The sequence below is a fragment of the Podarcis vaucheri genome (genome assembly GCF_965113315.1).
Source record: "Podarcis vaucheri genome assembly, chromosome: 15".
Classification (NCBI taxonomy): domain Eukaryota; kingdom Metazoa; phylum Chordata; class Lepidosauria; order Squamata; family Lacertidae; genus Podarcis; species Podarcis vaucheri.
This window is the reverse complement of record NC_138753.1, coordinates 12338661-12361639: the sequence shown is the minus strand read 5'-3', so window position 1 is coordinate 12361639 and position 22979 is coordinate 12338661. Positions and strand designations below refer to the sequence as shown.

The 22979-nt window shown below is 48.8% G+C and overlaps 1 protein-coding gene and 1 long non-coding RNA gene across 3 annotated transcripts in view; one reads left to right on the top strand and one right to left on the bottom strand.

The window, feature by feature from the left end:
- The window catches only part of SPNS3 (SPNS lysolipid transporter 3, sphingosine-1-phosphate (putative)), a 31915-nt gene extending 24378 nt beyond the window's left edge, over positions 1-7537 (top strand). The window contains exons 13-14 of one of the 2 annotated variants that reach the window (XM_082201246.1): positions 592-781; positions 6172-7537. In XM_082201246.1, coding sequence (XP_082057372.1) covers positions 592-781; positions 6172-6236 — 255 coding nt within the window. In that variant the 3' untranslated portion in view covers positions 6237-7537. Of the gene's footprint in view, positions 1-591; positions 782-1714; positions 2773-6171 lie in introns of those variants that run through there. The other variant, XM_082201245.1, reaches the window with a different exon arrangement.
- A 10870-nt stretch (positions 7538-18407) lies between these two features.
- Positions 18408-20266, bottom strand: LOC309519997. The gene is made up of 2 exons (XR_014214121.1): positions 20174-20266; positions 18408-18547 (listed from the first exon to the last, which is right to left on the bottom strand). It is a non-coding gene; the product is annotated as an uncharacterized lncRNA (long non-coding RNA).
- Between the last annotated feature and the right edge of the window lie 2713 nt (positions 20267-22979).

Genomic DNA, 22979 nt, shown 5'->3' with positions numbered 1-22979 from the left:
ATCCTATAGGGCAAAAATACTCTGCAAAAATGTTCATCTTAGGCAAAATTGCACAGAAGCATATGTATTTAGCAAAAATCTGCACTAAAATGTTAATGAATTTTCATGAGGACTTTCTTAAAAAATAAATAAATCTGCAAAGTGGAAATGTGGAGAACTGACCTTAGGACAGAAAAAAAAGAGAAAATGACATATTTACACATTTCCTAGTCTTGAAAGAACTAAAGACCCAGCTTTGGCCACCAGAGGGCTGGCACCAGTCAGGCCGTCAAACGCATCAGTTTATCCATTCCAGAGTTTTTGCTTCACCTGTGTTAGGGCCCAGGAAGCTTCAGGGCAAGCTCAGGTCAAGTCCAAAAGCAACCAGAGAAAACAACACGGCCAGACTGAACGGGGTTCAAATCCCCCACTTGGCCCTGAAGCTCACTGGGTGAGCTGGCAGGGGGGTGGTCACTGCCTCTTACCTGCCAGGGTTGCTGTGGGGATTAAATGGGGAGGGGGAGAACCATGGGTGCCACCTTGAGTTCCTTAGAGGAAGAGGGTGGGGCATAAATGCAAGAAGCAGAGTAAAAAATCACGTTCCCCCTCCAGATCTCCAGTGAAATCCAGAAGCGACAGGCCGGGGCTTCTTCCTACCTCATGTCCTTCCGGAGTCTGCAGTACAGCTTTGTCATATGCTGCTTTGTCGGTGCTCTTGGGGGAGGCTGCTTCCTCCTGACCGCCCTCCGGATCAAAGAAGATCGGCTGGAAGCCGCGCCTCCAGCCCCACCGCCAGTCAAAGGTAACTCTGACCCTTGGGCTCAGCACATCTGTACTGCGAGCATCGCCCTGGCTTTGACCATCATTTTTTTGCCAGTCCGACCTTTCCAGCTCAACCGTAGTGTCATAGAATTGTAGAGCTGGAAGGGACCTCAAATGCCATCCAGTCCAACCCCCTGCAATGGGGGGATCTCAGCTAAGGCATCCATGACTGGTGGCCACTCAACCTCTGCTTAAACACCTGCAAGGAAGGAGAGTCTACAACCTCCCGGGACGGGGCGGAGGAAGCGGAATGCAATGGGTGCGGACAGCCCCAGGTGTCACGACTGAGGAGGGTGACAAAATGCCGGGAGGCACTCACCGCGGGGCCTGCAGTGTGCCCAAGCCATGCGTCTCTCCTGGGAGAGGTGGCTTGGGCATACACAGGCTTCACGCTGCCCAAATGGTCCACCCGCTGCCTCCCCACCCCCAGCTGTAGGGCGGCTGAGTGGAAGGAGGCAGGAAGACTCCGGAGGCTCCGTGGTGCACCCTGCCCATATGGGCGGCTCGCCCTGCCCTCGCCCTGCCTCTATGTGTGGTGTAGTGGTTAAGAGCGGTAGACTCGTAATCTGGTGAACCGGGTTCGCGTCTCCGCTCCTCCACATGCAGCTGCTGGGTGACCTTGGGCTAGTCACACTTCTCTGAAGTCTCTCAGCCCCACTCACCTCACAAAGTGTTTGTTGTGGGGGAGGAAGGGAAAGGAGAATGTTAGCCGCTCTGAGACTCCTTCAGGTAGTGATAAAGCGGGATATCAAATCCAAACTCTTCTTCTACTCTTCTTCTTCCTGGGCACGCCGCCCCAGGCGCCCGAGCAGCTTCCTCCGCTGCTGTCCCAGGCCAGACCGTTCCACTGTCAAACAGCTCTGACTGTCAGAAAGCTCTTCCTGATGTTAAATCAGCATTTCCTTCCTTGTAGCTGGAAGCCACTGGTTCGAGGCCTACCCTCCAGAGGAGAAAACAAGCTTGCTCCATCCTCCATGTGATACCCCTTGAGATATTTGAAGGTGTCTATTGTATCTTCTCTCAGTCTTCTCTTTTCCAGGCTAAATATACCCAACTCCTACCATGGGAACTGTAGTTCGCTGAACATTATTAAATTGTCTTGTCCAGGGGTCAGCTAACTTTTTCAGCAGGGGGCCAGTCCACTGTCCCTCAAACCTTGTGGGGAGCTGGACTATATTTTGGAAAAATAATAATGAACAAATTCCTATGCCCCACAAATAACCCAGAGATGCATTTTAAATAAGAGCACACATTCTACTCATGTAAAAACATGCTGATTCCCGGACCATCTGCAGGCCGGATTGAGAAGGCGATTGGGCCGCATCCAGCCCCCAGGTCTTAGTTTGCCTACCCATGGTCTTGTCATTTGAGGTTGCCCATCTGCTTTGCACCTCTGTCATTCCTATGGCTCATAGGAGAAAAGCCTGGGAAGTTCTAATAAATATAAGTCCAGCGTTATGTGCTTTCAAGTTCCCTGTGGGTCTGATGGTGCAAATTAGGGCAAAAGATGTAGAGGAAAGGATTTGGACGATTGCTTTAAGCTACACCTGTCCCAGTCTCCTGCCCAAGAATGCTGGCAAGTGCCCTTTCTTGCATGTCAAGTAAAGGTAAAGGTAAAGGGACCCCTAACCATTAGGTCCAGTCGTGGCCGACTCTGGGGTTGCGGCGCTCATCTCGCTTTCCTGGCCGAGGGAGCCGGTGTACAGCTTCCAGGTCATGTGGCCAGCATGACTAAGCCACTTCTGGAGAACCAGAGCGGCGCACGGAAACGCCGTTTACCTTCCCACTGGAGCGGTACCTATTTATCTACTTGCACTTTGATGTGCTTTCGAACTGCTAAGTTGGCAGGAGCAGGGAGCGAGCAACGGGAGCTCACCCTGTCACGGGGATTCGAACTGCCGACCTTCTGATCGGCAAGTCCTAGACTCTGTGGTTTAACCCACAGCGCCACCCGTGTCCCATGTCAAGCTACTTTATCCAGCACAGGCTCAGCAACGAGTGAAGAGCAGGAAAAAGCCCAGAGATGCAGCAAGGATCAAAGCACGAGGAGAGGAGCTTCAAGGTTCAGGGACAAGGCCAGGGATACAGATCAGAAGCTGGGAGCTGAGACTGCACAGGAGCGTGGAGTTGTTCCGAGAATCAGCCCTCCCTGCCCATCATGCTTTTAAACAGAGATTGTCTGACTACTCAAATGCATGCATGCCCTACAGACAACCCCTGACCTTAACTTGTGCGTGCTGAATTAAGAGGTTTCGAGGAGAGAGTTTCACTGTCGCATAGCATAGTTAGCACAATGGTGATTGCTACCAAGCACATTAAAACTTGGTTGGCTTCACATCTGCCCTCACCCACCTTTAAACAAGCATTCCCCACAAAACTACTTAGGCTAGAATAAATCACAGACACCTAGCTTTGCAAATAAGCGAATATTTTACTCGCAGAGTTTCCAGCAACTGAGTCTCCATTTGCTGGCAGTAATATAAAGAAGAAAAAGGTTCCCAAGCCTTTGTGCTCCTTCTTGGGGGCTGGGTTTACTCCTGACTTTTGATGCCCTGCTGTTGTCTCAGAGACAAGGTCTGACGCTGCTCCCCCATGGGTAGCTAAATCTGTGCCACCTCCTCTCCTCAGGTGGAAAAATGGCCTCCCCAGGCATATGAAGGCCCCATCTCCTCACCCTGAGCCAAGTAAGGGGGCAGCTGCGAGACTTCCAGAGCAAGAGTCTCAACAGAGGGTACTGGCTCTGAGTTGGGGAGCTTGAGTGGGAGGACCCTGCTCCATGGCCTCTTCATCCATCCTTGTTGTCCTCTGTTGTACACAGATTCATGGAAGATAAAGCTGTCACAGCCTACTAAATCTGAGGGCTATGTTCAGCTTCCACGAGAGGCTCCAGGTTGCGAGGGAGTTTGGGGTGTGACACTGCATGTGAAGTCATGTGTGCAATGTCAGGACATTGGGAGGAGCCAGGGAGCGGAGCCAAGCCCAGCAGCGGCATAGCTGTCAACCGTCCCTTATTTGGCGGGAAAGTCCCTTATCCCAGTGCTGTGTCCCGCTGCTGTCCCTTACTGATGATGTCCCTTAAATTTCCTGGGTTTCAAAGGAAGCAGCTCCTTTCCCTCCCTCCCTGCCGGCCAGGGAGCAGGGAGGCTCCAACTGTGTTGCTTGGCTGCGTTGCTCACCCAATAAGGAGTCTAAGAACGACTGGGGGGTGGAGCTTGCATGCCTTGTGCCGATCAAATCGGCCGCGTTGCCTGGGGACTCGCCTTTGCTCAGCGCTTCCCAGCGGAGAGGTGACGGTGGTTTTCCTTGCTGCATCCCCTTTGCCGGGTTGCTGCGCTGTGGGAACCACCGCTTGAGGCTTTGTTTGGCTGCTGGCTGGGCTTTCTGCCTTTGGCTCGGAGGGGTTCAGAAGTTGAACATACCTGTGCTCTGAAAATCCCTTATTTTGGCTGCTGCTCCCTTATTTTCGAGGCTGCTGGTCCTTTATTTTCAAATCTGTAAGTTGACAGCTATGCTGCAGCAGTGGCACAGCTTCAATGGCTGCAGGCTCCTCCTCCTGCCACTGCCACCTGCCTCTCAGCGCTTGGCTTTGCAATTGGCCTCCTCCATCCCCTGATTTTTTTGACATTGGGGGGGGGGTCTCAGCCAAATCTATTGGGAAATCCCAGTTGGGCTCGGCCCCTAGCAGTTGGTGTTGTGGCCTCCAAGGCAGTCTGCTTCTGTATACCAGTTGTTGGAAAAAGCAGAAGGGGAGAGTGCTCTTGTGTTCGAATCCTGATTGCGGGCTTCTCGCAGGCATGTGGTTGGCCACTGAAGGGATAGGATGCTGGACTAGGTTGGTCACTGGCCTGATCCAGCAAGGGTCTCCATACATTCTTCTAGAAGATATGAGCAGAGCAGCCCCTTTGCAGCAGAAGTAACAGGAGATAATATTAGCTTTCTCGCTAGGAGATGCTAATTTGACAACCGCAGCGCGAACGAAACCCACCAGCTTTTGGCGCTCTCCTTATCAAGCAGTTTCGGGAATCCCCAGGAGGACATTCTCCTCTCTAAAACTCCCGCTGAAAAGTGTGTTCGGAATATATCGAAAGCATTCCAGGAAAGGAGCTAAATAAGTCTTTTCATGAAAGCTTCCAAAGGGAATAGGTTTTAAAGCAAGAATGAGGAACCTGGTGCCCCCCCCCAAGATGCTGAACCCCATAAACCCATACCCTCCAACAGTTCTCTGATGATAATAGGGACATTCCATTCCATAATAATACTAATAATAATTTCATTATTTATACCTCACCCATCTGACAGGGTTGCCCCAGCCACTCTGGGCAGCTTCCAATTTAAAACAGTTTTTATAAAAGCTTCCCTAATACAGGGCTGCCTTCAGATATATTCTAAAAGTTGTATAGTTACTTAACTCCTTGGCTTGGGAGTCACATAACTCCATAAACTCCCAACATTTGTCTGATGAAAATAGGGGTGTCCTAAGGAAAAGCAGGACATTCTGTAATAATAATAATAATAATAATAATAATAATAATAATAATAATAATAATTTATTACTTATACCCCACCCATCTGGCTGAGTTTTCCCAGCCACTCTGGGCGGCTCCCAATCGAGTGTTAAAAACAATACAGCATTAAATATTAAAAACTTCCCTAAACAGGGCTGCCTTCAGATGTCCTTTAAAGATAGGATAGCTGCTTATTTCCTTCATATCTGAAGGGAAGGTGTTCCACAGGGTGGGTGCCACTACTGAGAAGGCCCTTTGTCTGGTTCCCTGTAACCTCACTTCTCGCAATGAGGGAACCGCTAGAAGGCTCGGCACTGGATCTCAGTGTCCGGGCTGAATGATGGGGATCAAATCAGAAACTGGGCTTCTGTAAATCCGGGACTGTCCCTGGAAAATAGGGACACTTGGAGGCTTTTCAAGCCCCAGTCAGGATTGCCAGTGGCCAGAGAGGAGGATGGGAGATTGTGGTCCAGCAGCAGCTCTGGGGTTGAAGGTGCCCCATCCCCAGTGGTGGAGGAAGCCGCTGGGGCGGCTGCCCAGGGGCGAGGCGCACCATGGGACCTCCGCAGACTGCCTGCCTCCTCCCACTCAGCCACCCTACAGCTGGGGGCGGAGGCAGCAGGCGGACCGTTTGGGCCTGCAGGTGCCCAAGTCACCGTGTCACTCCCAGGAGAGATGCGTGGCTCGGGTGCGCTGCAGGCTCGTGGTGAGTGCCGCCCGGCATTTTGTCACTCCCCTCGGTGGTGACACCCGGGGCGGACAGCACCCACCGCACCCCCTTCCTCCACCCCTGTTTTAAGAAACAGAAGCTTAGGCCTTTCTCAAAGTGATATCTTTCCTAACATGGGATCTTTTGGTTTTGCAGGCACAGAAAACGAGAGTTACGTCCGGCATGAAGGAGACGTCCAAGGGGAGCTTCCTGTGTCATAGAGCTGCCTCCTGTCCTTCGCAAACACGCTCTCATCAGGGAAGGAGAGGCACGAATACAACCTCCATCTGGTGAGGGGCGGGGGAAGCTTTTGGGACTGACTTTGGAGCGTGACATTCAAAGTCGGCTGCAAATCACATGGCCACCCGCCATCACCGTCTCCGAAGCTGCCAAGGAATCTGGTGGCTCCGGGAGCCAGGAACATAGCTGAGCTGTTCAAGTGACAACTTCCTCCAGAAAACATAACCAGTGGAAGTAAGACGTGCCAGCCTCCCGTCTAAATTTACTTGGTATATGGCAGCTCCTTCTTGGGGGTAGGGGTTGTGTTTCAGGAGCCAAGCGCATGCATTGCACAGAGAAGTTTCCAGGTTCAACCCTGGGGGCTTTGAGCCGAACAGAGCTTGGGTACAAAGCCTGGGACAGCCCTTTGCCCAACACCTTGGAGAGATTAGCAAAGAACAGTAAGGATCCCTTCTACCACTTCCAGTAGAATTAACCTCCAACTTGAGAAACATATAAAGTGCCAAGCTAGACGAATCCTCGGTCCAACTTGTTGGTTTTTCTTTGGACTCTTCACGTTCCATCGCTGCCCAAATTTGACATCGCGTCTCGGCTGCATTTACAACGTGACAAAACTATGACCTTTCCTCACTGCCCCTTTGGCAAAAACTCTTCTGTGTGCTCTGGTCCTATCGTGTATGGACTAGGGACGAATCGTGTCGGTTTCAGTTTCTTGTTTTTTCACCCTTAAGTCCAGTTCCTCACATTTCTGCATTAGTTTTTTATTATTATTATTTTTAAAAGTCCACGTATAATTTTTCCAGCATCATAGTTTGCATTTCTCCCAATACATTCCTACATGCAGTTTTGACTGATCTAAACATTTTTTCAAGCAAGTTTCCCTAATTTAACACAGTTTTCCATGTTAATTTCATGAATCTATTCCAGGCATAGGCAAACTTGGCCCTCCAGACATTTTTTGGGACTACAATTCCCATCATCCCTGACCACTGGTCCTGTTAGCTAGTGATGATGGGAGTTGTAGTCCCAAAACGTCTGGAGGGCCGAGTTTGCCTATGCCTGATCTACAGTGGTACCTCTACTTACAGACGCGATCCGTTCTGGGGTGCCGTTCACACCCCAAAAAGTCCATAAGTAGAGCGCCGCTTCTGCGCATGATGCGATAGATCGCTCCAGTGCATGTGCGAAGCAGCGAACCCAGAAGTAAACACTTCTGGGTTTGCCGCGTTCATAACCAGAAAAAATGCAATGTGAAGCAAACACATGTTCCGGAGGCCCATTCGCAACACTGAGTAAGACCATTGATTAATCCTGTCCTGAGTCCTGAGGCTCAAGAATGAAGCAGTTGTCCCACGAAGACCCTCTTTGTGAAAGAAGACTGGCTGTTTCCCCATGTTACCTTCTGCATTGCACTTGCACACAACATGAGGAAGGGACGTAAATTTCGATATCCGGCAGCACCTTTTCCTGAGAGCTCTCTTTAGCTGAGCAAAATGGGATCCTCAACCCACCCACCCACCTCATTTTTGCCTTTAATCTGCTTGCTTGTCTCTGCCCAGATCACTGCCCCTGACCTGGAGCGACCCTGGCAGATACAGGTAAAATCCTCCTGTTTGGAAGGCTGACAGGAGATCAGTCGGTCAAAAGGAAATCCTCCAACGTTTTGCGTGTTGCACTAAGCTGTGACACAAAAGTGCAGAGGGGCAGCTGTTTCATGAGATATCTGCAAACGGGCCTGGCTGTCCCCTTCCCCCTGCAAACTGTATTCTCCTCTCTCTTTTTTGGTGTTGGTAAATCACAGCAAGGTACGTGCAAGGTGCCTGGAAATTAATCTGCAGCTGCAGACACGCCAATCATTTAACACAGTCGCCTCCTCCAAATCTGGGAACTGTTGTTTATCCCTCACAGAAGTAGAATTCCCAGCCCCCTGCCTGAATGAACTACAGTTCCCTTTGCAAGCTGGGAGGAGATGTGCTTTAAATGTGCACCGCCTAAAGGGCCAAAAGTTCCCACATCTGGTTTAAACTGTCAGGCAGCTAGCCCAACTAAAGTGAGACGGAGTATTATTCTTATTCTTGTTCCCCTGCCCATCTGACACTAGAAGATCCATTTTTTGGATCCTAGATTAACAAGAGCGAAAAAATTGCCGTGGATTAAAAAGTAAATATGGTACTTTTCTTCTGCCTTTTCTCTACAGTGGTACCTCGGGTTAAGTACTTAATTCGTTCTGGAGGTCCGTTCTTAACCTGAAACTGTTCTTAACCTGAAGCACCGCTTTAGCTAATGGGGCCTCCTGCTGCTGCTGCCGTGCCGCCAGAGCACGATTTCTGTTCTCATCCTGAAGCAAAGTTCTTAACCTGAGGCACTATTTCTGGGTTAGTGGAGTTTGTAACTTGAAGTGTATGTAACCTGAAGCGCATGTAACCCAAGGTACCACTGTACTCTAATTCTGTTAGGAATTAGCTGGGTCAGATCTGAATAAGGTAACATTGCATTTATATCCCACCTTTCCTCAGAAGAGCTGTCCACCCTACAACAACAGCAATTTATTACTTATATCCTGCCCATCTGACCAGGCCTCCCCAGCCACTCTGGGCGGCTCTCAACAGAATATTAAAAACACGATAAAACATTAAATGTTAAAAACTTCCCTAAACAGGGCTGCCTTCAGATGTCTTCTAAAAGACAGATAGTTGTTTATTTCCTTGACATATGATGGGAGGGCATTCCACAGGCTGGGAGCCACTACCAAGAAGGCCCTCTGCCTAGTTCCCTGCAACCTCACTTCTCGCAGTGAGGGAACCGCCAGAAGGCCCTTGGAGCTGGTCCTCAGATGGGGGTGGAGACACTCCTTCAGGTATACTGGGCCAAGGCAATTCTTGTACTCACAACATGTCCCTGTCTTGCTGTGCCTATCGCTGGGCCGAGGCAGAGAAGGGCCACCAGGACAGCAGTGGGAAACAGCTGAGCTTGCAATCACATTTGGGTCGAAAGCCCGTTGCCTTCTGTGCCTGGAAAGGATAAAGTCGGGCAGGAGCTTTCCCAGAAGAGTGCCGCTCCTCTGTGTTGTTTGTGGAGACCTGATTAAGAAGCTCGTTGAGGGTCTCCACTGAATTAGGTACTGCAGCGCGGCTAATTAAAGGAGCTCCCTGCGGGGTCGCTTAATAGCTGCGCCAGAACAGGTGAAGATTTCAATTATCTTGCCATTCCTTCTTCCCAAATAGCTCAGCCACGGGCCCTTAAATGCTTGCAGACAGTGTGTGCCGATTGAAGCGGCTCCTTTCTGGAAGGGGCGAGGCAGCTCCCCTGAACCAGCCGCGTTCAAGAGAGTCATATTTAGCAATATGGCGCCCATCCCAGGATAAACATGCTCTGCATAGGAGTGCAGGAAGCTGCCTCATCCCAGCCTTTGGTCCATCCGGTTCTGTACTGTCTACACTGACTGGCAGCAGCTCTCTAGGGTTTCAGGCAGGAAATCTTTCTCAGTCCTACCTGGAGAGGCTGGGATTTGAACCTGGAAGCTTCTGTTTGCAAGGCAGATGCTCTGGCATCTTCCCCATATGGGTTCCCTTCCTTTGGATTATCAGGGGGCTCTCATTTAGTCAGTCAGATTAATCAGCTAAAAGGCTTTTTGATCAGTAAACCAGGAAGCAGTTGTTCCATAAATTAGAAGCACACCCTTTCCCCAAGACTCCCCATCACCTAATATCTTGAGAGAAAGCATTTCTCCAGGTACCTTGTAGGAGAGCCTTTTCAGTGGTGGCTCCTAAATTCTGAAACTGGAACTCCCTACCCAGAACCAAAACTGTCCTCATGAAAGGGGAAGCTGTGGCCCTCCAGACATTGTTTTACTGACACATATGTTTTTAAAAACCATGTGTTGAGAGATACTATTTAAATATGCTGATGCCAAAAATGGGATGGACTTAGGAGTGAAGTAGATGTGAAATTGGCTTGGGCTGGTGTTATGTACTGAGTTGAATAGGATCCAAATTGCAGCAGTTTGATTGGTCCTAGAACAATAGGATTCAGAATGCAGCAGTCTGATTGGTCCACAGGAGCCACCCAATCCAGCTCCAGGTGGAAGTGAACCCGCAACCTGATTGGCCTACAGGAGAATCCCGGAATTAGCCAATCACGTGGGGCCTATTGTGTAAATAACGTATATAAAGCAGACATTCTGGGAGAACTTCCATTCCTCCTCACCACTATGAGCTGAATAAAAAGCACGAAATCCACTCTCGACTCCGAGTATATTTCAGCTGGCAACAGATTGACTACTCATCCCTTGTTTGTTGTTCCTGGCAGCCTTTCCAGCTGCATCTTCCCTGCCCCAAGCAATTTGGTGCAACCCCCTGAGATTTGTTTGCTTTTAATTAACATTTGCAATCCACCCCCCACCCGAGTATTAATGTGCCACCAGCAATTGGGCCGGGAACACCTACCAAATAAGCGAAATGCCCTGTGGACCACTCTCCATTTGCCTGCGTTTACAGCACCTTAGTATAGATCGCCCTCCCGGCACCAATCGGGATTCCATTCCCCAGCTATGCAGTGCGGCCCTCAGAATGCCTGGAGACGAACGAGCGAAGTGAGCTTGGCAGAATGCCATCTTCCGAGGCAATTACTAAACCCTTACGCACACGTTCTGCCCCTTGTGTGCCAGGCTATCTATAGGAATGAAGCCCAGATCGTATTTCATCCTGCCACTTGGCTAATTCCTTGCATGCTTCAGGTTCTGTGTTTTAAAAAAAAACATCTCTCCCATCCATGCTTCTTAGAGCGGGGAGTGGGGAGATGGGGAGATGTCAAGAGAATTCTCCCCCATGCTTCTTAGAGCGGGGAGTGGGGAGATGGGGAGATGTCAAGAGAATTCTCCCCCAAACTGATACCCTGTAAATAGTGGAGATTGGTCCATTAAACAGGACACTGTCCCACCAACCACAGTCTGCCTCCAGCCAGCTCCCACCTGCCTGCCTTCGTACATAGGTACAACCAGCCCAGGGAGTGGCACTGCCTGTTAGCTTCCTTCTCCTGAGTCGCAGTGTTGTCCTTGTAGAACTCAGCAGAGAGGAGGGGAATGGGGACAAAGCTGGGATCAAGTGTCATGGAGTCATAGAATTGTAGAGTTGGAAAGGACCTGCTGAAGTTCATCTTGTCCAGGGGTCAGCAACCTTTTTCAGCCGTGGGCCAGTCCACTGTCCCTCAGACCTTGTGAGGGGCTGGACTATATTTTGCGGTGTGTGTGTGTGAACGAATTCCTATGCCTTACAAATAACCCGGAGGTGCATTTTAAATAAAAGGACACATTCTACTCATGTAAAAACACGCTGATTCCCGGACTGTCCGTGGGCTGTATTTAGAAGGCAATTGGGCCGGATCCGGCCCCTGGGCCTTAGTTTGCCTACCTACCCATGATCTTGTCCAACCCTTGCAATTCAGGAACCACAGCTGAAGAATCCCCGACAGATGGCCATCCACCCTCTGTTTAAAAACCTCCACTGAGGTTGTGTAAGGTAATAAAAGCATTCTGCGAAATGATATACAGTGGTACCTCGGGTTACATACACTTCAGGTTACATACACTTAAGGTTACAGACTCCGCTAACCCAGAAATAATACCTCGGGTTGAGAACTTTGCTTCAGGATGAGAACAGAAATCGCACGGCAGCAGCAGGAGATCCAATTAGCTAAAGTGCTTCAGGTTAAGAGCAGTTTCAGGTTAAGAGCGGACCTCCGCAACGAATTAAGTATGTAATCAGAGGTACCACTGTATAACGAAATGAATTTTTTTTAAATAAAAAAAAACCTGTATAAAAATAGCAGAAGCTTTTTCATTAGGAATTGTAGGTACCGATATTCCAAAGGAGCAGAAAAGACTTTTTATGTATGTGACAACAGTCGCACGGATGTTACTAGCCCAGAGATGGAAAGAAGACAAAATCCCTACCAGAGAGAAATGGCAAACCAAGCAGCTGGAGTACACCAACCTGGCAAAATTGACCGGAAAGCTCAGGAACCAAGAAGACAAAAACTTCAATAAAGAATGGCGGGAAATTTAAATTTATCTAGGAGACTACTGTAAGCAGGTATGAAAACATTAGCAGGATTTTAATAACACTTGTAACGTAGCAGATATCGTGGACAATATGGAGAGATATAAAATATGGTTTATGAAATAATATGCAGTTGAAAAGGTTGACAATAGGACCCATAAATGGGAGGGTGAGAAGTCTGGAGATTCAGAGAAATCTCCAAAAATGGATATGTATTTTGTCTTGTCATAATTCTACACTTGTAAAATCAAATAAAAATCATTTTTAAAAACAAAAACCTCCACTGAAAGAGAGTCCACCACCTTCTGAGGGAGCCTCTTCCACTGCTAAACAGCTCTTAACATAGAACTTTTTTTCCTAATGTTTAGACGGAATCTTCTTTCTTGAATCCATTGGTTTGGGTCCTTGCCTCTGCAGCAGCAGAAAGCAAGATTTCTCCATCTTCCATGCGACAGCCATTCAGATATTTTAAGATGGCTATCATATCACCTCTCAGTCTTCTAACTGGCCCTGCTTTTCATGGACTCTGGCGCCACCTACAGTTGGCCTCCCTGCCTTCTGCCCAATCCCTTCCAATGGGCAAAAGGCACCTCTTCCTGCATGGGGTTGCAGTCCAGCACATCTGCAAGGCACCAGGTTACGGTAGGCTGCTCTACCTTCCTGACCTATGGCTAGGGTTCTACACTTAGGCAGTATTCCAATGTTAAACCTTTCACCAATACACATAGCCATTCCAATTCCAGTATCAATTAAACAATGATAACTAACAGGCAGGAATGACCAGCTGCACCAGTATAAGATGGGGGAGACCTGGCTTGCCAGTAATGCATGTGAAAAAGATACTGGGGTCTTAACATGAGTCAACAGCAGCAACAAGCAGCAAAAAAAGGCTAATGCTATTCTAGGTTGCACCAACAGAAGTCTAGTGTCCAGATCAAGGGACGTAATAGGTAAAGGTAAAGGACCCCTGACAGTTAAGTTCAGTCGCAGACGACTCTGGGGTTGCTGTGCTCATCTCGCTTTACAGGCCGAGGGAGGCGGCATTTGTCCACAGACAGTTTTTCCTGGTTATGTGGCCAGCATGACTAAGCTGCTTCTGGCGCAACGGAACACTGAAACCAGAGCAGCGCACGGAAATGCCATTTACCTTCCCGCCAGAGCGGTACCTATTTATCTACTTGCACTTTTGGGGGGGTGCTTTCAAACTGCTAGGTTGGCAGGAGCTGGGACCGAGCAACGGGAGCTCACCCTGTCGTGGGGATTCGAACCGCCGAACTTCTGACTGGCAAGCTCAAGAGGCTCAGTGGTTTAGACCACAGCTCCATGCACGTAATAGTAATAGCAACACTCTATTCTGCATTGGTCAGAACATACCTGGAGTACTGTATTCAGTTCTGGGTACCACAATTTAAGAAGGATAAAGACAAGCTGGGACATGTGCAGAGGAGGGAGGCCAGGATGACAAAGGATCTGGAAACTAAGCCTTAGGAGGAACAGTTGAGGGAGCTGGGTATGTTTAGCCTGGAAAAAAGGAGATTGAGATGAGATATGATAGCCATCTTCATGTATCTAAAAGGCTGTCACATAGAAGACGGAGCTAGTTTGTTTTCTCCTCCTCTGGAAGCTAGGACCAATGGATCCCAAATTACCAGAAAGGAGATTCTGACTAAACATTCGGGAAAACTTTCTGACAGTAAGAGCTGTTCAGCAGTGGAACAGACTCCCATTCCTTGGAGGTTTTTAAGCAGAGTTTGAATGGAAACCTGTCGTGGATGCTTTAGCTGCACCACAGAGAGTTGGATTAGATGACCCTACAATTCTATGATAAGCCCAGACAGACAGACAGACAGCAAAGGGTTTCTGGTGAGGTGCTCAGTTGCTATTCCTCCTCCCTCTCGGGTGATCTGCTAAACTAGAACAGAACATCTTTCAGGAGTGCTGTCAATCTTTTATCTCTGGGTAAAGCTTGAGGTGCCTGAGGTTAATCCACTGTTTCTAACCCAATCGTCAGCTGTTTAATCCATATTTATATTTGTTCTTGAAATCTATTGCTCTTTGCATGGAGTGGTCTTCGCGCTGCAATTCAAATATTTTTGTTGATATTATCCCTGCCGCTATGTAAACATCAATTGGCAATTAATTAACTGCACAAATCCGCTTGCCTTCAGCTCTGCAGATGAGGTGGGGGTTCTTTCCTCCCCCTCCCCAAAAATGATGGGTTCTTCTCATCTCTGCCTCAGAGGTGACTGTACCATTGATGCCATTCTCTGTACAACATTCAGATTCTTGGCACGCTACGGCGTAAGAACAAGAGGGGAGGTCCCTGCCCCAAGGTGGTGCCGAGCAGGCAGCAGAGTGGGCGAGGATAAAGAGAGGAAGGGTACGAATTCAGCTCTGAGACTGTGAACATACTCTGCTGCCACTTAATTGAACTCCTTCCTAAAATCCCCAGGAATCTTGCCAATAACTGCTCCAGTGATGGAACTTGGCTCCAGGGAAAGGAAGACATCAAAGCAACAGATAAGATAATTTGGGTCCTTCTCTCTGTCCTGTCCAAGCTGGGCTGCCCACAGCTACCTGCAAATGGGTATTTCTGCAACCCTTGTGTGTGTGCTTAAGGTCACCTAGGTCTTTTCTCCGCGATTAGCTTGTGGAGCAAATAATAAATACACATTTGTTAGTCTTCTTTCAGTAGATGTTGGCAGCCACCACGCACCCCCTGAAACATCTAGTTAGGCTCTCGAAAGGCGGAAGGTGGTAATGACAACTATCTATCCCACTGCATGAATGAGAAAGACCTTGGCAGACTGAACTGCTACCTAAAAGTGACCTGTATATGCCAGAAAAGGTGTGACGGTTAGCGAGATTACTGGAAAGTGCTTCTCTTTCAAGAAATGCTCTGTGTAATCAGAACTGGCAGCTGGGCTTAGATGGGAAAATGGCACATGGTGCTGTGTTTAAAGGCACAGATCTAACCTTCTCAGCGGATTCCTCCTGGTAGACAAATCATTTGTTTATTCCATTTATATGGAGGGCAGACCAAGATGATTAAGAGTCTGGAAACAAAGCCTTATGAGGGACAGTTGAGGGAGCTGGGTATGTTTAGCCAGGAAAAGAGGAGACGGAGAGGAGATAGGCTAGCCATCTTCAAATATCTTAAGGGCTGTCACGCGGAAGATGGCGAAAGCTTGTTTTCTCCTGCTCCTGAGGATAGAACACAAACGTATGACTTCAAGTTACAGGAAAGGAGATTCCGACTAAACATCAGTAAGAGCTGTTAGACAGTGGGACGGACACCTTGGAAGGTGGTGGACCTCAGAGGTTTTTAAGCAGAGGTTGGGTAGCCACCTGTTAGGGATGCCACCTGAGATGGGGAGGCAGGAAAGATGGGACCTCCGCAACCTGCCAGTTTGAATTGAGAAGCAGCATTGAGAGATGGTACTCTTGACCCTTTCCCCACTGCCCCCCTTTTTTGCAATTAAACTCCCACCGCTCTCCCCCGCTCCACTTGGAAAATTAATCATCATCATCATCATCATCATCTATGTATATGGGGAAAGATGCAAAAGTTTGCAATGGCAAGAAAGTAACGGATGAAGCATTTCCTTCCACGTTGCTTTTCTTCACCTGAATCCAGCCTTCAAGGTTGCTTTTCCGTTAAAAATACCCGCAAATCCTTGGGAGGCTATTCACAATTCAATAGGCAATTTGTTTTAAAAGGTAAAGGGACCCCTGACCATTAGGTCCAGTTGTGCCCGACTCTGGGGTTGCGGTGCTCATCTCGCTTTATTGGCCAAGGGAGCCGGCATACAGCTTCCGTGTCATGTGGCCAGCATGATTAAGCCGCTTCTGGCAAACCAGAACAGCGCACGGAAACGCCGTTTACCTTCCCTCCAGAGCAGTACCTATTTATCTACTTGCACTTAGACATGCTTTTGAACTGCTAGGTTGGCAGGAGCAGGGACCGGGCAACGGGAGCTCACCCTGTCGCGGGGATTCGAACTGCCGACCTTCTGATTAGCAAGTCCTAGGCTCTGTGGTTTAACCCACAGCGCCACCCGCGTCCCACTTTGTTTTAATGTGCATCTATTTATTTAAACCAACTCGTGCAAATTCCATGCCTATCGAACAGCATCCTTTGTCATCTGTTTTTGCGTGTGTGTGTAATGCATTTCTCCCTGTCTCCTTTGGTGACGTGCATGTCTTCAGGCCCTCATATTGAAAATATCCATTCTGCCTAGGTGAACAATAATGTTTGCCCCAACTAGACTGAGCTGAGAAGCCTGAACTCTGCTGGAAATTTCCCGACCAGTCTATATCTCTCCCCCCTTTCAAATGTCAAAATACCAACACCCTAATTTATTTGCTTCCAGAGATTTCGTGGGTTGCTATGCTCCTGAATACTGCTGCACGCTTGATGAGAACACTTTCTTTTCCCTCCCTTTGAAATGCCTTTGCCTTTCAATGCCATGCAGAGAGTTGTTCATTTTGGTGGCGCTCAGGAGTGTTCTTGCACTCTCTCTTTCTTTTCCCCACAGAGGCATCAAACCTGCCTTTAAAAATTGCTGTAATGTCTTAGCAGGCATAATCAGACCGTGAGGACAAAAGGAACTCGGCGACGCTAATACTGGAGCAACTTGGCTATTAGGAAACCACCAGGAGTCTGCGATACGGAACAAACCTACATGGTTTCATTAAGGCGCAGTTCTTGAAAGGAGCCCTGAGAGGTTCAGGGCGATGAATTTGGGGGATTATTGTTGCAACCGTCAGGAATGGCATAATCACAGACCAAGTGATTTTTAAAACATTGTGGAGGCTTAAAGGTGTGGGTGGGGAGATGACTGATGTAAAGGAGGAGTAATGACCTAGCATGGGGTAAGTGAGGAGAATGCGGTAGCTGGTCCCTTTTATAAGCTCACACCAGGATGGGCGCTGCAGCAAAATGTTGTAGCGTGGAGTGCTCAGGGCTCCAGCAGCCAGCCTTGCCCCCATCTGTGATACTCCATTCCACTTCCTTTCCCTCTCCAGCTAAATAGCACTAGGGGGTGGGGAGGGGGATTTCAACAGAACCGCAGGGCAGGGCAGCCCATTGTGAACTGGCAGGGAGCGGTGAGGGAGAAATTGAACTCATTTCACCTTGAAAGGCAAACTTGTCCAATTTGCCCTTTCCAGAACAATCCAGGGATCGAAACACAGCAACCCGCTGAAATTTTTTACTTCTCTGAATTTCACAAGGCAGTTCTCCATTCAAGAAGTGCATTGGGGGCAAATGCACACGTTTAAATGCATACATTCATGAAAATAACAGAAGAATGCGTTCTTTTACGGGAAACGACTCTGCAAAGGTGTGTACATTAGGCAGAATTGTGCACCAAAATGACAAATTTGCGGAGGTGGAGGTGTCATTCTGGTAAGCCTCTGAAATGAAGAATGTCTGGGGTAACCAGGAGTGGATTTTGGAGCAGAAGGACGGAGAGTTCCATCCAGTTGTAATACTCAAAACAAATTCCTGGGTGTGTGATTTTTGCACCAGGTTGGTGGGGTGTCACAGAGAGCAATACTGACCCTGCACATCTGGAATTGCCTCACCTTTGTCTTAGGACTCCTCTGTACCAAATTTGGAGGTGTCTAGGTGGTGTGTGTCGAATCCCCACGGTGGGGTGCGCTCCCATTGCTCGGTCCCAGCACCTGCCAACCTAGCAGTTCGAAAGCACCCCCGGGTGCAAGAAGATAAATAGGGACCGCTTACCAGTGGGAAGGTAAACGGCGTTTCCGTGTGCTGCGCTGGCTCGCCAGAGCAGCTTCGTCATGCTGGCCACGTGACCCGGAAGTGTCTGCGGACAGCGCTGGCTCCCGGCCTCTAGAGTGAGATGAGAGTACAACCCTAGAGTCTGGCAAGACTGGCCCCTACGGGCAGGGGTACCTTTACCTTTTTTAGGTGGTGTGTGAGTCCCCTGGTAGTGTGTGAGGCCTGGGCCCCTTTTTTTGTGCATGCTTTGCGTTAGCAAGACCGAGTGATGGGGACCCCCTTCTGCACAGCAAACGTTATTAACGAACAGCCGGAAAGTGGGTCAACATAATGCAAAATGGAGCAGATGATCTGGAGAGTTTAACTGCAGAAGTGTCCACAAATAAGACGTGAGGCAAATGCTGGCGTTGACCGATTGAGCGTCTGGACCCAGCTGTGTGGTTCTTCCCCTTAGGATGAGGAATAGCAAAAGCTGAAAAGATGGACACTAAAAAAGGAGGGGGGTGGGAATTATTATTTTTTGCTTCGTATGGGGGTGTAGTTGTTACATTCCGTAAACTATTGTGCCTGCTCCAGTGCTAAAAATGAAACATGACAGCAAAGACGTACATAAAATGAGATGTCTCTCTTTTTTTTGCCACTACCCAATCTATTATTTAGGGTTTGCATAAATATTTCAGCACAGCCCTATTTGGATCCGGCAAGATTCCTTTCTTTGGACTGTCAGTCTTTGCGACTGCATGCATGTTTTACTCAGAAGAAAGCCCCACTGTGTTCAACAGGGCTTATGGTCAAGGAACTACATCCAGGATTGCTCTTCCAGGCACTTTGGAGAAGAACACAAAGAGTGTTTTCTGATGCGCTGATTCTAGTATCAGGTGCAGAATGCAGCATGAGGAAAACCATGGCTTGCTTGCTTTAAAAAAGGTAAAGGACCCCTGGACAGTTAAGTCCAGTCAAAGGCGACTATGGGGTTGCGGCGCTCATCTCGTTTTTAGGCCAAGGGAGCTGGTGTTTGTCCACAGACAGCTTTCCGGGTCATGTGGCCAGCATGACTAAACTGCTTCTGGCACAATGTGATGAGCCAAAGAGCATGGAAACGCTGTTTACCTTCCTGCCACGACGGTACCTATTTATCTACTTGCACTGGCGTGCTTTCAAACTGCTAGGTTGGCAGAAGCTGGGACAGAGCAACAGGAGCTCACCCCGTTGCCTGGATTCAAACCGCCACCCTTCTGATCAGCAAGTCCAAGAGGCTCAGTGGCGCTGAGTGGGTGGCGTTGTGGTCTAAACCACTGCTTTAGAAAACAACCACCACTCATGTTCCTAGTCCTTAAGCAAAGAAATGCCTGGAGGTGTGTGGGCAGAAGTCTTACACTTCATGCAAACAGGGGTGGACCTTGGTAATATGGGGCCCTGTGCAAGGCTGAAATTTGATGCCCACCCCCAGCCCTCGTGCTGCCTTCCCAAAGTCAGGTAAGTGAGGCACTGGGCTCTGGGAAGGAGCCATGAGGCTCTGGCTGGGTCCTATATATATATCCATCCCAGGCCCTTCCCAAAGCTGGACAAGTGCTTACAGGGAAGGAGAAGGGAGGACTCCAGGACCCTGCCAGAGCCCTCACGCCTCCTTCCTAAAGCTAGTACAGTGGTACCTCGGGTTACATACTCTTCAGGTTACAGGCTCCGCTAACCCAGAAATAGTACCTCAGGTTAAGAATTTTGCTTCAGGGTGAGAACAGAAATCGTGCTCTGGTGGCACAGCGGCAGTGGGAGGCCCCATTAGCTAAAGTGGTGCTTCAGGTTAAGAACAGTTTCAGGTTAAGAACGGACCTCCGGAACGAATTAAGTACTTAACACGAGGTACCGCTGTACTTACTAGGATTTGGGAAAGAGTAGGAAAGGTGCCCCCTCAGCTGGGAGCCCTGTGTGGGGCAACCGGTCACGCTGCCCTAAATCTGCCTTTGATACAAATAGGAGCTAATTAGGGTTGCCAGACCTCCAGGTCTGACCTGAATTTTCTAGGTTTGCCCAGCCACCCTCCAGGGGGCAGGTGGAGGGCTTGAATTTCCAAGTGGGCAAGTCACAACAACAACATATTAAGAAGACTGTGCACAGCTTGCAAGCTTCAGCTTTGTAGGAGTTGGCTGCAAATTATAGCATAGAAACTCTGGGTGTGGGGGTCTATCCTCCTCTGCTCCATTCTCCCAATTAACCTCCATCTCCAGGGTCCTTCCCTATGACATCATCAGGGGCCTCTTGTGACATCACAAGGGTCTGAGATGCTCCTGACTTGGCAACCCTAGAGGCAATGGTGGATCTTTCTGCTATGTGGGATGACTTCTCCTGAACCCCATGATTTTGCTCCTATAATAAGTCTCACAGAGTCTCTGGTCCCCCTGGTCACCTTTCCCATGCGCCAGTAGGGCTGTCTACTGCTTTCCCCCACCCCGAAGTTCCTCCAAGTTTGCTCAAATGTATGCTTGGTGTTTTGTTACCCTTGTAATGCTCTAAGATGATATGGGTGGGTAGGCGGCTTCATGACGGACACAAGGGCTAGCCAATCAACGCCATGCAAACCCCTGCCTCAAGGAAGGAAGGTGTGGCTTTGCGCAACCAGCACAAAAGTGTTAACCAGAGGGTGCTTCCAGATAGCCTGTTTATTGAGCGTTCCTTCTGATTTGCTTTGCAGGGAGACTAGACAGCATTGGCCATTTAATGAGCTTTCATTCCGATTCGTTTGCAGGGATGTTAGATGACGTTGTTTCAAAGCCAGGATTATTCCACCCTTCCCGTCACTGTCCTTGTTGCAAAATGTTTGCTCTTTGGGGAGAATTGGCTTTGCTGCACCAGACCTGTTCTCCTTTTTATGTTGTGGACTGCCCTGCCAGCTTGGTGTAGTGGTTGAGAGCGGTAGACTCCTAATCTGGTGAACCGGGTTCGATTCCCCACTCCTCCACATGCAGCTGCTGGGTGACCTTGGGCCAGTCACACTTCTCTGAAGTCTCTCAGCCTCACTCACCTCACAGAGTGTTTGTTGTGGGGGAGGGAGGAAGGGAAAGGAGAATGTTAGCCACTTTGAGACTCCTTCAGGTAGTGATAAAGCGGGATATCAAATCCAAACTCCTCCTCTTCTTCTTCAGATGAAGGGCGATATACAAATTTAATAAATAGTAATAAGATGTTAATCTATAATGATGTAACCTGAATTTGCTGGCGTGTGATTGACTCCCCCCACCAGAAAATAGCTCCTTTTGCTTGTAGAAATGGTGTTTAAGTTCTGAAAAGGCTGAGTATCTTCTGCTCAAAGTTTTGAGAGAAACTGCTTTAATTAGCTGATGAGATATGGCCATCCCCACACAATGTCATCCCACAGATTCCTGTTCTGTTATTTATGCCTGCTTTCCCCCCTTTCAGCCAAGTAGACGTTTTTCAATAAGTATCCATTAGCTTAATTAATTTAGTTGCTAAAGGCCCATTGGCAGAAGTGTAAATTGCTTCTCTCTGAGGGAATGTAGCCAGGCCTGTTAGCACGGTACAGATGTTTCCCGCCAGGAAAGTGCCAGGAGTGGCAAAAATACTCTGTTTCATGTCTATCCTTTGGAGTTCGAGCCTGAAAGCCCCTAGAAGAAGGTGCTTATTTACGCTTGAAAATCAAATGATATGGATTCCTTCGAATGTCAGGTCCAGGGATGATCAGATTTAGAGTGGACCAACCCAAAACAAGTACTAGTTTCTGCGTATTTGGGAGCTTACCAACTCTGGAGAAGAACATTAGGCTGCATACACAGCATGCATTTAAACCAGCGGTTCTCAATCTGTCGGTCCCCAGATGTTGTTGGACTACAACTCCCATCATCCCTGAGCTCTGGCCTTGCTAGGGACGGTGGACCGGCCCACGGCTGAAAAAGGTTGCTGACCCCTGCCCTAAAGAATCATGGGAACTGTAGTTTGTTAGGCTTTCTAGGAACTGTAGCACTGCAAGGGGCAAACAGTTCCTAGGATTCTTTGGAGAAGAGGAATGTGCTTTAATTGTACATCGTGTATGCTCACTTAATTTGCCATTTTTTGAGGCACGGCCACCCATTGCTCCAAAAGCTCAGCTCGGAGCACACACTCAGGGAGGGGTCCCAGCTACCTAGGCCCAGAAGCGTGTGCGTGCACTTCTGTGTGTGAGAGAGCCAGTGTGGTGTAGTGGTTAAGAGTGGTGGACTTGTAATCTGGGGAACCGGGTTCGCTTCCCCGCTCCGCCACATGCAGCTGCTGGGTGACCTTGGGCTAGTCACACTTCTCTGAAGTCTCTCAGCCTCACTCACATCACAGAGTGTTGTTGTGGGGGAGGAAGGGAAAGAAGAACGTTAGCCGCTATGAGACTCCTTAGGGATAAAGCGGGATATAAAATCCAAACTCCTCCACCTCCTCCTCCTCCTCCTCCTCCTCCTCCTCCTCCTCTTCTTCTTCCACCTCAATGGACCAGCCTCTGCTGTAGTCATCTCACTATTCTGGCAGCAAGAGCATTTGGACAGTGGAACAGACTCATAGAATCATAGAATCATAGAGTTGGAAGAGACCACAAGGGCCATCGAGTCCAACCCCCTGCCAAGCAGGAAACACCATCAGAGCACTCCTGACATATGGTTGTCAAGCCTCTGCTTAAAGACCTCCAAAGTAGGAGACTCCACCACACTCCTTGGCAGCAAATTCCACTGTCGAACAGCTCTTACTGTCAGGAAGTTCTTCCTAATGTTTAGGTGGAATCTTCTTTCTTGTAGTTTGGATCCATTGCTCCGTGTCCGCTTCTCTGGAGCAGCAGAAAACAACCTTTCTCCCTCCCCTATATGACATCCTTTTATATATTTGAACATGGCTATCATATCACCCCTTAACCTCCTCTTCTCCAGGCTAAACATGCCCAGCTCCCT